Raw genomic sequence first — 15,755 nt, 5'->3', positions numbered from 1 at the left:
TACCAGCAAATCCAAAAAAGTTTGTCAAAGTTTGTTGATTGCTTGACATGTCTATGCAAATATACTTCAAGCATGGGTGTGTGTGTGTGTTTGTGGTGCAACTATGAAGTCCTTCAAAACATAATTAATTAAACTCTTTGTAACCGTGTTTGGTCGCTCAAACACAGAATTAATTTAGCATTTTGCTCCACTTTTAACCCCAAGTAGAGAGTCTGTTTCTGTGTTGTGTCATCCACTTTATTCTTCCACTTAAGGAAGTCGTTTCTGCTCACCGTCTGACTAACTCATCTACCATCTGTCTCCCTCATTTCCTTAGTAAGGGTCATAGTAATAGACAGAGGCTCTTCAGGAGGTATACCACACGGAAATATAGGTATCCAGCATCCCCCACTGCTCCAGCAATATGACCAATGTGAATGCTGACTAACCTTATGCATGGATGATGATGATGGTGATGGTGACAGCCACCTCAGAGTACTTACAGAGAGTCTAATGTTAGGCTCTTGTGAATGTTGCCTGAAGAATTTAACTCCCTACACTCCTAATCCCAATGCATAGATAAATGAAAACACCAATACATGTATAAATGTAAATAAATGTAACATCCATGTAGAGTAAAAAGTAATGCAGAGCTTCTAAGATTCGTTCACTTTAAATCACCATTCTTCCGACATCTCATATTGTAATACTTTGCAGGACTATAGTGATTATATCAAATGGTTTTAAGGGTTCAGTTCAGTTATGAATATTTATGACTATGCTGCATATATATATATATATCTGTGTGCATCCCACATATTAAGCACATTAGTCATAAATTTGCATGTTGCATGTGCATGAAATCGGACACTTTATATAGTTTATACAGCCTGATCTCACAAGGAAACGTAACTATTTTATGTTTTGACAGTCTAGTGGCTAATTCGTATGTACTCGCACTAGTTCAGTCATGCAAAAATGTATGATTTAAAAAGAATGCCAACTGCCATTGGTGGATAAGCAAATCATATTAAAATCATGTTAAAATTGTATGAATGAGATTGTACGAATTCATACAAATTAGCCACTAAAACAAAAAGTTACAAATTGCAGTGAGATCGAGTTTATAGTATTATTCATAGTAATGTCAAACTTTTATAAGAATTTGGACCTGGTGGGCAAAACAAAGTCACTATTCATATTTATCAAGGCTTTACCAAGTACTAATGTTGTAAATCAGTAATATTATAGGTGTTTTCACAATTGACAGGTTTGGTTCAGTTAAAGTATACAGTGCTACAAAGATCAACTGTCATTACCTGTACATCAAACAAGGAAAAATTAAAGAAATGAATATTGCTCTACAATATGTTGTGCTGAAATTTACATACACAGGCAAATTATATGTGAAATCAGTTGACGATATTGCAGATATTGTCTCACTCTCAAAACAAACAAAAAAAATAGTGTTTGAGGTGTTAGTAGAAAACAGACATTTTTATATTAAACTTTGTTTTAAACTTCTTTTAGTGAAGAATTAATTTTTCATCTGAGTAATATTAATTATACACTAACTGGCCACTTTATTAGGTACACCTTACTGATTGGACTTATTTTTGTCTTCAGAACTGCCTTAATCCTTCATGGCATAGATTCAACAAGGTACTGGACATAACATATTGACATGATAGCATCACACAGTTGTTGCAGATTTGTCTGCTGCACATCCATGATGCGAATCTCCCATTTCACCACATGCCAAAGGTGCTCTGTTGGATTGAAAGCTTGTGACTATGGAGGCCATTTGAGTACAGTGAACTCATTGTCATGTTCAAGAGTCTGAGATGATTCACACTGTTGGAAGTAGCCCTCAGAAGATTGGCACACTTTGGTCATAAAGGGATGGGCATTAATGGGTCCGAAGTGTGTCCAAAAATATCCCCAACACCCTTACACCAACACCAGAAAAGTCTAGTAGAACAGAAGTTTCTGAAATACTCAGCCCAGCCCATCTAGCACCAACTACCATGCCACGTTCAAAGTCACTTAAATCACCTTTCTTCCCTATTCTGATGCTCGGATTGAACTGCAGCAGATTGTCTTCATGTCTAAATGCCTAAATGCATTGAGTTGCTGCCATGTGATTGGCTGATTAGAAATTTGCATACAAATTGGCAGATGTACCTATAAACCTATAAAGTGACCGGCGAGTGTATGTACTTACAATATGTTTAGGGTTAGGATGCGGGTTAGGTTTAAGGTTAGTTGTATGTAATTATGCATAATTAATTGTAATTGCAAGAACATGAAACGTGTAACAAAGATGTCATTAAAACCATTATAAAATGCTTATTACAGCTTAAAGCATTCAGAACAGTTTTTCATCTGCTTGCCTATAAATAGTGTGCATCATTAGGTGTATTTAATTTAACCCTTTAGCAACACTGTTTATGTTAAGCCTTGCCACATTAAGCATTCTCACTGTTTTTTGTGCTTAAAGTACTAGAGCAGGTGCTGTATCCGCAGTGCAAGTACCCAAAAATTCCACTTTATTTGTTTTTCTTCTGAATATTTGTGGCTTGGGTGTTTTGCCCTTCAGGTCTCGTGACTGAAAACTATGAATGTTTTTACCTTCATATAGCATCATGTCTTCACTCTTCTCTTCTACATCTCTTTCACACACAAACAACCAAGCATGAACCCGAAGCATACTTGGTTAAATGGATATAAGTCAGACATGATTGAAGAACCCCAGCTCATGTAGTTGTCATTGTAGGAAAATGTTTTGTATTTTAAAAAAATATATGTCAGTTCTATGATAATCCTTATGGAAATTATGTCTGGCTGCTCCACGTTGAAGGTAGCAACTAAAGAATATACAGAACAGCAAACGAAAGAATAGGATGTTCAAAAAGTCATGCTTCAAAATGTTGCTTGCTGATTGGTGGAAGCTTTGGAATGGGATTTATGTTGCATGATGGTCTTTTGAGGAACCGATATAGGCAAATAACTTTTACTTTCAAACTATGAAGACTATCTAAAGTAATTAAGAAAATGAAAATTCACCATTTGTCCAATATTTTGAAATAATTTCACATTTAATGTTTTTAAAAACATTTCTTATGCTCTGCAAGGCAGCATTTAAAAAATCTAAAATGCAGTTTGTTTCTTTTTATATTACACCTTTATTACATTGTTGGTAAAGCCTTTTCAATGTCACATGATCATCAGTATTAAATATGAAAGTCAAATTTGGTGCATAACATCATTTATTTTTATTCCAGATTAAAAAAAGAAGAAAAAAAAGTTTACTTAAAGGTGCTGTAAGTTTTTGACTCTTCTAAAGCCTAAAAATACCATAATATGTTAGCAGATATTTAAGAAACATGCTAAGTAAACTTTCTTGTTTATCTGAAAAAAAAAAGCTTAAGTCAGAAATTCTGCTCTCAAAATGTCTGTTACGTGCTGAAACGCCTGGTTGGAAAACAGCGTATTTCATTTAAAAAGGTTTTCAAAGTATGCGTCCATGACCGAAATGCAACCTCCGGTGGACAGTAGCAGACTGAAATGAGACGCAGATTCAGAGTTCCACATGAAGTTATTAATTGCCAAATAATATAAATATTAGTGTAAACATTAAGTGAGCAGGTTACTTTGTAACCCTGTGTCCTAACAACACGTTACATGATGAGATGTGCAGTGATAAGCAATTTAGCTGTTTGCACCAGACGAAACACGACAGAAAATTAAATACAGGGTAAGGTTTATAATCTAAATAATACATATTAAGCCTCTTTATCATTATTAAATGTAGGTGCTGAATCACTGATATGCATTGGTTTGCATTATTTCACAGTTATAAAATTCAATTTCAAATGATTTGTTTTATTTTAAAGATCTGAGGTAAATTATCTGCTGCTGTTTTCAGCTGTATGGCAGTAAATGTGATGTAAAATGGCATTTAACTTACATTTTTAGCATTCAACACTGAATAAAGCACATAAGGTGTACCTGGGGTGATCATTGTATATTTTTCCTGTTGTTCACCTGTGGGAAATTGATTCCATTTCTAAAATATTAGTTTGAGGTGTCGTGTGCGCGTGCGCATGCTTTTATATAGAACACAATTTAAATCAGCTGCAGGCTCGAGACTCGCCAATGTTGGTCAGCTGGCAACCTGTGCTTGTATTTGTTTTGATCCAGGAATGTAATACTTAGTTCAACCACCTGGTGTCAAACCTTCATACTGCACCTTTAAAATTGATCAGAGTTGATATTAAAAACTGTTATGTTTATTTTTAAATTTGTTTAATTGTATATAATCATATTTTAAGCAAGACAATTTTCAACATTATTAATAATATAACGTTTTTTTTTTTTTTTTAATTGAGCACCAAATGTGTATATTATTGGATTTCTAAAGTGTCATGTGACAGAGTAGAGTAATGATGCTGAAAATCCAGCTGTGCCAGCAGAGGGATGCATAAACAAATAGCTAACAGTTGTTTTCTATTGCAATAATATTTCACAATATTACTGTATTTTTGTCAAATAAATGCAGTCTTGTTGAGCATATGAGATTTAAAAAATAAAGAAATATGATATTGTTTTACCTACAGAATTTAGTAGAAACTGAACTAATAAAATGTATAAATGTTGTCAGATCACTGTGTCTAAAATAAGCATAACCAGATAAGTCCAAATTAAGCCAACTTTTACTGAAATACCTATTTTTTTTCCATATGCATTTATTTCTCTCTTTATTTTTCCCTCCCCATTTCCCATCTTACTCCATTCATCCTCTTATCTGCAGTCAAAAGTTAAGTTTCCGTGAGCGAGTGCGCATGGCCAGCCCGCGTGGTCAGAGTGTAAAGAGCAGACAGATGTCTGTTAACGACCGGCGCTCTCCTGGCACAGAGGTGGCAGTGGAGGGCAGCAGTCCAGCCAAGGTCCAGAAGAGCTGGAGCTTCAATGACCGAACACGCTTTCGACCGTCGCTCAGGCTCAAGAGCCAGTCACGCACAACGACTGAAGGTGAAAGGTTTTTTTTTTTTTTTTCTGCCCATTTACAGGTGTTCCACTTCTACTGTAATTGGGGCAAAGAGGACAGGGGGTTTCAAAGCATCAGCAGAAAATGTGTTTCATACAGCTGTTTTCTCTTCTTTCTGTTTTTTTTTTTTTTTTTTGGCATGCATTAGAATATGTCCTGTTTAGCTTTCTTTCTTTTTTTCTTTCTTTCTTTCAAAGAATACAGTTACTTTTTATTTGTATATTAAAAATTCTGAGTGAGTATGTTTTATTGGTGCCACTTTATATTAAGTGGCCTTAACTAATATGTACTTACACAGGAATTAATTTTAAGTTTACAATTAAGTTTGTTACAATGTACTTATTGTGTAAATACATGTATTTACTGTGTACTTATGCTTGATTAAATACATGTATGTAATTATCTGTAATTAACTTTTGTAATTACATTTGTAAATACACTGTTGACCATCCCTTACACCTTAACCCATCCTTATACCTACCCATGCCACCAAACCTGTCCATAACCTAACCTCTATCCCAATTCAAAAGCACCACAAGTGTTCTCAAATACATTATAAACACAGTAAGTACATTGTATTTATTTTTTTGATGTAAGTACATAGTAGTTAAGGACACTTAATATAAAGTGGGACCGTTTCATTTTACATAAATATGTTATTTACATATTTATTTGGACATTTTGATACATTAAAGTAGAATGGTCATACATTAAATGCAGTAATGCTCATACACTTACAGTGTGGGGAATTAGTATTCAAAACCTCACCATTTTTCTAAGAAAACATATTTCTACAGTTGCTGCTGACTTGAAATTTTAACCAGATGTAACAACCAAGAAATCCATTTATGAAATGAAAACGATTAGTTTACAAAATGAAGTTATGTGTATTAAAATAAATGACACAGGAAAAAAAGTATTAAACACATGAAGAAAGGGAGGTGTAAAAAGGAACTCTCTAATGGTTTCAGAGAAAGAAAATCAAGCTGTAGAATAGCCCAGTCAATCACCTGACTTAAATCCAATAAAAAATACAAAATAAAGTTCAGATTTGATAGACAAGACCCACAGAACCATCAAGATTTTTAAACTCTTTCGAAGTCTGTGAAAAACGCACACCTTAGCAATTTATGTGACTTCATTCTCCATATAAGAGGAGTCTTTAAGGTGCCATCACTAAATTACTATATACACAGTACAATCAGCATTGTAAATTAGTGAGGACACTGAAATAGGATGTTACAGATTTAGATTTGTAAAGGTTCTCATTAGCTTATTAAACCAGATCAAAATGTTGAAATTATGTCATTCCAAACCCTATAATGTTTTTCTAAAGACCATTATAAGTCATGTGTATTGTGTTTATTAGCTACTTAACATGCTTTGTTTGTTTTTAATTTGCTTTGTTAATAATTATGCCTACAGTAGATTTTTTTTATTTGGTTTACAAAAAATGATTAAATATTTAAAAACATACTATTTAAAACTGTTTAAAAATGTTGAATATTGCTGTAAGAACAATAAAATATATATTTATTTTTATTTACAATGTTCTTGTAGTATTCACACCAAGTCTTTCCCTACATACCTTAATGTAATTGGTGTTTTTCTAGCTTTTCCTTGAAGACTGGATTTAAAGGCTGCATGTGGTCTCTCATGGGACCCTTGTTTGCTCTGGTTAACCTTGGCTCAGTCTCCCTGCACCAGACTGTCCCTTAGGGAGAAAGAGAGCAGAGCACATAGAGACGTTGTTTATAGCAGGATATTCAGTTTTGACTGAGTCCTGTACATTAGTCACAATGGACTGACAGTATCAATGATCCCATGGGGAAATAAAACACAGGCAGTGTGACAGAGATAGTTTAGGGAATCTTTAGCTAAACTTAGTACAGTGATAAAATACAGATTTACCAGGGCTTCATTTGGACTGTTAATCAAAAGTGATCAAGTTAAATGTGATAATTGGATAGATAAGCCATGAGGAAGAATAATTCACTTTTTGTGTTCACTGTTAGATTTTGCTCTAGATTTAATAATAAGATGCAATGCTAAATGCAAAAATACAGTAAAGTGAATGACAGTAACTGAACATATACAGTACCTTACTGGCAACCATGCTGCCTGTAACATACCTTAAAAATCCTGGAAAATCATGAACAGTATACAACAGGATTTACATTTGAAGGAACTGATTCACTAAAATGAATGAACACATTTCACTTTGAGTCTTTAGGACAGTCTGTACATTTTTAAACAAAAAAAAATGTAGCATTTTAGATGTTATTCACAGTGCTCATATAGACATAGATGAATACTGACAGTGACTAGATTCTATTCAAATGCTGTTTTAAATTCAGTTGGCAAAAGTAACCAATAGGGTAACACACTTGGCTGACATATCCTGACATGTGTTGCATTTATCTAACACTTCAGTGAGAATTACCTATTTAAAAAAAAGCTGTTATTGTAATGCTACTAAATAATGATTCACTACTTTAAGTCACCCTCCAATACTTCATGGACATGTTTTTGTTGTTGTAGTATCATGGGATTTATTATAGAATTCCCAATCAAGTACATTTTTACAAAGCTACCTCTATAGGATTTTGCAGAGGTAGTGCTTCTGCAGCAGTGATCTGACATAAGCCCAGTATGAGACCCATCAGCCCAAAATGAGCCCCATACCTGCTGTGCGAACACACACACTGAGATCTAACACACTATAGATCCCCAACAGAACATAGCCTATACGAGGGAGCAGAAAATTACACACATTTCGATAGCAATCTCTCTTCCTCTGCCATTTATCTGCGATTTAGTGCAGATGGGGTCAGCCATAACAGCGTTTAAATGGAAGAATTCAATCTCTTGTACAAGCTTCATTTTTAGATATTTCGTCTGTCTAGTAAAACTGTTTGGCCACTTTATTTGGTACTCTTTGTCCCAGAAACATGGAGATTTTGCTCCTCATTGACTTGATAAATTCACATAGTCACTGCAGATTTGTCAGCTGTACATCCATGATTCAAATCTCCCATTCCAGCACATCTCAAAAGTGCTTTATTGAGTTGAGATTTAGTGATTGTGGAGGCTATGTGAATCCTCGCTAAAAACTCACTGTGCCATTTTCAAAAAGCCACATTGCCATGATCAGAGCTTTGCATGGCAGATGATCCTGCTTGGAGTAGCATCACAAAGTGGAAACACTCTGGTCCACCTCCAGCAGACTGAACTCTTGATATAAGGCAGAATGGATCCATGCTTTCATGTTGTTTGCCCCAAATTCAGAGCCTACCATCCAAATGCCATTACAGAATTCTCATCAGACCAGGCTTCCCTTTTTCAGTCTTCTATTGTGCGATTTTGTCGAGCCTGTACAAATTGTAGTCTTCGTTTCTTATTCTTAGCTTAAAAAAGTAGCACCCGTTGAGATTTGTGGCTTCAAGGTTTGACACATTTTCACATACAAAACTGCTGTTCACTGAATGTTTTTACTGTTTTGGACATTTCTTTGTAAACCCTGGAGAGTGTTTTGTGTCAAAATTCTAGTAGATCAGCAGTATTTTATTTTCAAGCCACCGACAACCATGCCACATTTACAGTAGTTTAAATGACCTCTCTTCCACATATTGATGCTCAGGTTAGAATTTAGCAGATCTTTTTTGACCATGTCTGCAAGCCTATTTGCATTGAGTTTCTGCTATGTAATTAGCTGATTAGATATTTGCAATACTAAACAGTTGACTAGGTATACCTATTACATGATGAATCGAAACTTTGCAGTTTATTTATTTATATATATATATTTTTTTTTATTATTTGTCTTTTGATGAACAGCCATTTTGTTGCCTTTCAGCTAAATGTGAATGCTTGCTTCAGTTTGGGTGTTGTAAAGCTCAGTGGTCTGGCCTTAGGCCAGTGTGAGGGGGGTCAAGGAAAAGATTTGCTTTGAATGCTATTTTGGTTCATAGCTGTATTGATCTGCCCTTGGCTATCTCTGCTATTCAGCCAAGTTTTGTTTTACCCATTTTAAGGATGTGCAGCAAAACAATTTTTGCTTGATATGCATTGGTTCTTTCCTTTTCTCTCTCCCTCTCTCACACAGCTGACACCACTCTTGGACCGGATGATGCTTTTGATGATAAGGCTTGCCACTGTGATGTGACAGTAGAAGATCTGTCAGCTCCGCTAAAGGCAGTGATCAGGGCCATCAGGTGAGAGTTCCACTTCCCAGAGAATTCACACTGTGCACAATAAAAAAAGTTTTTGTTTAGTGGTTCATCATAATCATTTTTGAGACATTTAGTTTAAATATCAAACAGCACAAATATTATGTTGAGTTTGGTACCAAGGGTAAAAATACTCCTTTTCAGATTTATTTTACATTGAGTTTTAATTTACTTAAGAGGAATTAAAGAGAGGTTTTTTTTTACTTATTTTGCAAGTGTGCACAAAAGTGGAAATAACAAACTATATCATATTGCTTATATAAAGCCCAAATAATGTATATAAACATAAAATGTACGTACACTACCTGACAAAAGTCTTAAGGTTTAGGAACAACAGATAATAACTTGACTTCTAGTTGATCATTTGGTATCAGGCTTATATGAAAGGCAAAAGCCTCACTTATTTTACCCAAATGAAATATAATCATGTCTTGATTTATAATTATTTAATTAGGACAGTAAGGTGTGACTTTGCTGAGACAAAAGACTTGTCACTTAACAGAAATAATGTACAGTATAGAATATAAAGCCATGGAGCAGTGGAAAAAGAATTAATATTGTGAGTGACTCCCATGAGCTTGAAGGACTGCATCCACACATCTCTGCAATGACTCAAATAACTTATTTATAAAGTCATCTGGAATGGCAAATAAAGCGTTCTTGCAGGACTCCCAGAGTTCATCAAGATTCTTTGGATTCATTTTCAACACCTCCTCCTTCATCCTACCCCAGACATGCTCAATAATGTTCATGTCTGGTCACTAGGCTGCCCAATCCTGGAGCACCTTGACTTCCATTTTTTAGGATCTGATGTGGAGGCTGAAGTATAAGGAGTGCTATCCTGCTTAAGAAATTACCCTCTCCTGTGATTTGTAATAAGTTGCATAAATGTCTCCTGATACTTCAGGCTGTTGATGTTACCATCCACTCTGCTGATCTCTCACACGCCCCCATAATGAATGTAACCCCAAACTATGATTTTTCCTTCACCAAACTTGACTAAATTATGTGAGAATCTTGGGTCTGTGCTAATGTGGTTCTAATAAGTCTTCTGCAGTATCGGGGTGATTGGGAGGAAGTCCAACAGATAATTCATTTAAAAAAATCTAACTTCTGCCACTTTTTTCAAAGGATCAACTAGAAGTCAAGTTATTAGCTGTTGCTCTTATAACTGGGATCAACGACAAGACTTTTGTCAGGTAGTGTACACGTGTAATGAGAAATATATATCTGAAACTTTCTCAAAGCTGTGTACTGTAGCTGGTGGTTGTTTGATCACAGTTGACAACATCAGCATTACACTACAAAACAATCCAATCAAATGCATCATCTACCATTGAAGGTTTACTTGTGATGGAACTGATATAAACAAGAGGTTCTGTTTTCACTCATTGATGACTGAGACATTAGACACATCGCTATAGGCCATTGATGTTACTTTAGGTAATTTCTTTCAATTCGATTGGCCCACATTATTTGGGTCTCTAAGGAGAGCTGAGATTTTTGCTGCTCCTCTTTCCCAGGGTGTCAGATAGACATGTTCACAGTCAGTTCTGCTTACACACCAGCTCATCTGACAAGAAGAAAATCTGACAGAGCTTTGACTCTGTATCATTACAGAGACAGATTGCTGAGATTTGTTCTTCTCAATGTCAATATTTGCAGTTCTAACTTGACTTTAAAGAACGTCATGCATCGCATAGGTTTAGGTTTCAGTGTGCCAGCGGTAATAACTGTGTTTACACAGCTAATGGCATCCATTACACATAGCTTTACTTCAGCACAAGTCTTACTTGAGTAATGGTATTATTAACAGTTTTATATATATATATATATATATATATATATATATATATATATATATATATATATATATATATATATATATATATATATATATATATATATATATAGTGCAGGTATATATGATCAGATTTTTCACTGGGTCATTAAACGTTTTGGTATTTATGACACTTTTCTGCCCTCTAGTGGTTATTTATGCACAGCACTGAGGAAAAAATAAGGGGCCACTTTACTTTTTTGCAGTTTCTCTGCATTGATTTTTGATAAATTGTTTTGTTTTGTGTTTGAAGTTAAACATAGTTTTTATTTTATTGTGTGAGACATTTATCCCAGGGTATACACATATACAGGCATTTTAGTTAATTGAGTTATTTAAAAATAACAAAAAATTTGGCATGTTTTAGAGTTTTATAAGACAACACTTTAGCAATGTTTACATTTACATTTACATTTAGTCATTTAGCAGACGCTTTTATCCAAAGCGACTTACAAATGAGGACAAGGAAGCAATTTACACAACTAAGAGCAACAATGAATAAGTACTAAAGGCAAGTTTCAGGTCTGTAAAGTCTAAGAAGGGAAGTGTTAGTAGTTTTTTTTTTTTTTTTTTTTTTGTACAATTAGTGTGATATTCAAAGAGGCAATTGCAGCTTAGGAAGTGAAGTGGAGACTAAATAGTTGAGTTTTTAGTCGTTTCTTGAAAATAGCGAGTGACTCTGCTGTTCTGATGCAGTTAGGGAGTTCATTCCACCAACTGGGCAGATTGAGCGTGAGCGTTCGCGAAAGTGATTTTTTCCCTCTTTGGGATGGAACCACGAGGCGACGTAATGTTTTGACTTTTGGTTATTTTGTGAGGGATTTGCTTGTTTTGTGACATCAAATCTAACAAAATGACTGTAACTCGATTCTAAATGAACTAGATTTGTGTTTTAACAAATTAAATTCCTGAGCAATTAACCTCTTAAAGTCAAGTGCTATTTGGGGCTTTTCGTCTGGATTTTGCCTACCCAAATTCAAAAGCTTCCCAAATCGGTGTAAATGCAAAAGTTTTGTATCATTTTAAAGAAAACCCTTTGAATTTTCATAAACACTGTTGAAAGTGGTTAAAATAATTGTATATGTTGTCTGTGTTATAATAAACCCCTCTAAAAAAGAGGGGCTTTTTTTTTTGTAAACTCAAATTCGAAAGTGTACCTTTTAGGTTCGGTGTGGTCTAGGTTGATATACTTAATTTAGTTGGTTCCTGCACATGTCAGTAATCATAGAAAAAAAGTAAATATTATGATCATAATCTTTGCAAAAGTTATTCTATTCCAACTGGTGAAAGAACAGAACCACTTATGGGGGTATTGGGCCAGTACGGACCTTTAAAATTTAAAGAATGTGCAAGTAAATGATGTTACTGACCCGGTAATGGGTACACAGTCACACCCATTCTTGTCCTAGAACAATTTTGAAAAACATTTTTGATTCACTCTGAATGTTGACTACTGTATATTCATTTATCTAATAATAATAATAATGATAATAAATTTACATTTACATTTACATTTAGTCATTTACACCTAATAATACATTTAACTATGATTTTATATTCAACTTTTTATTAAACACTACTAATACTATTTTTACAGATGATAATAATAATTACTGGTATTAACAATGGCCATAAAAACATTTCTTGATCTAACAGATTTTGACACAAAAAAACCCAGCAGACTAAAAAATAAATATATAAATAAAGTACCAATACATATTCCAAACTCTTATTTTATATTTATAAATATATATATATATATATATATATATATATATATATATATATATATATATATATATATATATATATATATATATATATATATTATTATTTTTATAGTTAATTATGTTTTATTTTTGTTTCTAATTTTACTAATCAATGGTTGAACAAACACATTTACATTATAATGTAATGTAATATACCATTTAATTTAATTCTTTTTTATTATTGTTGTCAGGATAATGAAGTTCCATGTGGCCAAAAAGAAGTTTAAGGAGACACTGCGGCCGTATGATGTGAAAGATGTGATCGAGCAATACTCCGCTGGACACCTAGATATGTTATGTCGTATCAAGAGTCTGCAGACTAGGTGAGAATAATCAGACACAGTTGTATAGGGTAAATGCAAGATTTCTATATCTGTTAAATTCTATTTTGAAAGTGTTATGTTTTATCCCACAAAAAAAAAACATTATTTTTCATCAAAATGTGCTGCACTGTACAGAAAATAGTTGGCTTTCTTTATGCACACTTCATCTTCATCTGGATATCCGTGTGTGTCTTATCTCTTTGTGTACACTCTCATATTCAGGTTGGACACCATTGTGGGTCCACAGACCCTGAGCAGCAAAGCCAAGACATTTTCCTCTCCTTCCCTCCACTTGTATTACAGCCAGGCCAAGAGGAAACACTCTGCCCCAGGGTCAGCAGACCCACAATTCCCCTCTGCAAGCTTCTTTACCTTTGAAACATTCAGATATAAGTCAACTGCTGAGGTTGTGTGTCTGAATCCACCATGACTTTTAACTCTGGACATGAACATTAATATAGTTCCAGCTTTCAAAGGATTTTAAACTTTTGATTAAAAAAAAAAAAAAAACTAAATCAATCAATCAATCAGTATTTTTTATTGACTCATTGGTAAACTTTTGCTTGTCAAATTATTACATTCGGTTATTTTTTACATTTATTTTATTAGATTTATATTATTAAAATGTCAGTGAGGCAAAGAAACTATACATAATTCAAGATTACAATCTTAAAACGATAAAAATGAAAATTCTGCGTTAAAAATTGTGTTAAACAAATGAAGATATTTTAAAGAATGTTACCAGTAATAATGGAACCGATAGTCATTCACCTTTTTTTTAATAATGTTGATGTCAGTAGCTGCATTTACATTGCATTGTGGTACAGGTGAATTGGGTAGGCTAAATTGAACATAGTGTGAATGAGTGTGTGTGGATGTTTCCCATAGATGGGTTGCGGCTGAAAGGGCATCCACTGCGTAAAAACGTACTGGATAAGTTGGCGGTTCATTCCACTGTGGCGACCCCAGATTAATAAAGGGACTGAGCCGAAAAGAAAATTAATAAATGAATGAAGTTTGCTTTAAGGATGGCATGGTAGTTGTGAGATGAAGGTGAACTGGAGATCTTCTAAAAAAATTCAGCAATATTACATTCAGAGCAACACAGAAAATGCCACCTGTGAAATAGTTCATAATAACCTTCCAGAAAAAAAAAACACATATGCGGCCACTCTCAAGTACGTAGACATGCCTTGGCATTAAAGGTTGTATAATGTCTATATGTCTACTTTTGGGGAAAATAATAGCTAATTCATTGATTGCGAAATGAATAAACCTAATTTCTTTTGCCATGATTTGAATGACTTTATGTGAAAGATTATAGATAGTTTTATTTGCATAAGATTGGTTGATGGAAATTTGCCATTTTGCCATATTTTTATTTTTTTTATCAGCAGTTATATTGTTAACAACAGTTAAAATACATCTAACGTTTCTTGTTTCCAACGTTCTTAAAAATATCCTATTTTAGGTTTTGAAGTAAAATGTATGTGTGAAAAAAAACTATATATATACATATATATAATATATATATATATATATATATATATATATATATATATATATATATATATATATATATATATAGCTTATATTGTTTAAAGCTGACACTTTTGTAATGTTTATGTCCTGTGGTAATGAAGGTCAGGTCATTATGCAGTCTCATTCAAAGATGTTTAAATATGTTTAATGTCATTTAAAACAAGGCAAATGTTCTGAATAAGGAAGAAAAACATCAGCTACTCTTAATTTTTGGGTTCTGCAAATTACTTTTTTATATATAAATAAATGCTTTTGATCAGCCAGCATGCATTTGATTAATTAAATTTAATGCACTTAAGGCAAGGCTAGGCAAGTTTATTTATATAGCACTTTTCATACACAGTGGCAATTCAAAGTGTTTTACATAAACAAGAATAAAAAAGAAGAGTATAAAAAATTTAAAAACAATTAATAAACTAATTTAACTAAGTGTTATGACAGTTACAAAATATTGATTTTAAAAAAATGTAAGCAATTTATATTAAGCAGACAATATTATGCATCATGTAAGCAGACAATATTATATTGATTTATGAAGGATCATGTGAGAATGAAGACTGAAGTAATGAGCTCTCAGCCTTGCTATTATGTTTTAAAATCAGATAAAGTTACCTAAATTATATTCATTATATTGAAATAAATCTGACCCCAAACTTTTATTTTTATTTATTTGTAGTCACAGCTGGACACTGTAGATGTTTACGTGTCACTGACCCAAAACCTCAAGCTGTTTTCTCTGTCCTTGATTCCTGTTTCTCATCAAGCTAAACTCTCTCTCTGTTTAACAAGGTTGGCTTGTTGTGCTAAACCAGCATAACTGATGCAATGCATGCTATCAGATCGAATGTGTCTGTGTATACAACTAACTTCTGTTAGATCACGTCCTCCAGGCTTTCCCTATTTAAATTTGTGTCCCAAAACTTGATTGTTAAAGGTGCCATATATACTGTAGGATTTAAAATATTGGATAGGGTTTTGTTTTTTTTACACGCCCCCTCCGACGACTTGATCCAAATGCATGTT

At 33.7% G+C, this 15,755-nt stretch overlaps 1 protein-coding gene across 17 annotated transcripts in view; it reads left to right on the top strand.

The window, feature by feature from the left end:
• The window catches only part of kcnq5a (potassium voltage-gated channel, KQT-like subfamily, member 5a), a 251,683-nt gene that overhangs the window by 224,176 nt on the left and 11,752 nt on the right, over window positions 1–15,755 (top strand). For 8 of the 17 annotated variants that reach the window (XM_073920922.1, XM_073920928.1, XM_073920924.1 and 5 more), the window contains 3 exons: window positions 4,793–5,013; window positions 9,135–9,243; window positions 13,059–13,190. In XM_073920922.1, coding sequence (XP_073777023.1) covers window positions 4,793–5,013; window positions 9,135–9,243; window positions 13,059–13,190 — 462 coding nt within the window. Of the gene's footprint in view, window positions 1–316; window positions 374–4,792; window positions 5,014–9,134; window positions 9,244–13,058; window positions 13,191–13,412; window positions 13,524–15,755 lie in introns of all 17 variants that reach the window. The other 9 variants (XM_073920920.1, XM_021480847.3, XM_073920921.1 and 6 more) reach the window with 3 other exon arrangements.

This window comes from Danio rerio, chromosome 13 (assembly GCF_049306965.1).
Source record: "Danio rerio strain Tuebingen ecotype United States chromosome 13, GRCz12tu, whole genome shotgun sequence".
Lineage (NCBI taxonomy): Eukaryota > Metazoa > Chordata > Actinopteri > Cypriniformes > Danionidae > Danio > Danio rerio.
The sequence above is the reverse complement of the archived record's forward strand: the minus strand, read 5'-3'. Positions and strand labels throughout refer to the sequence as shown.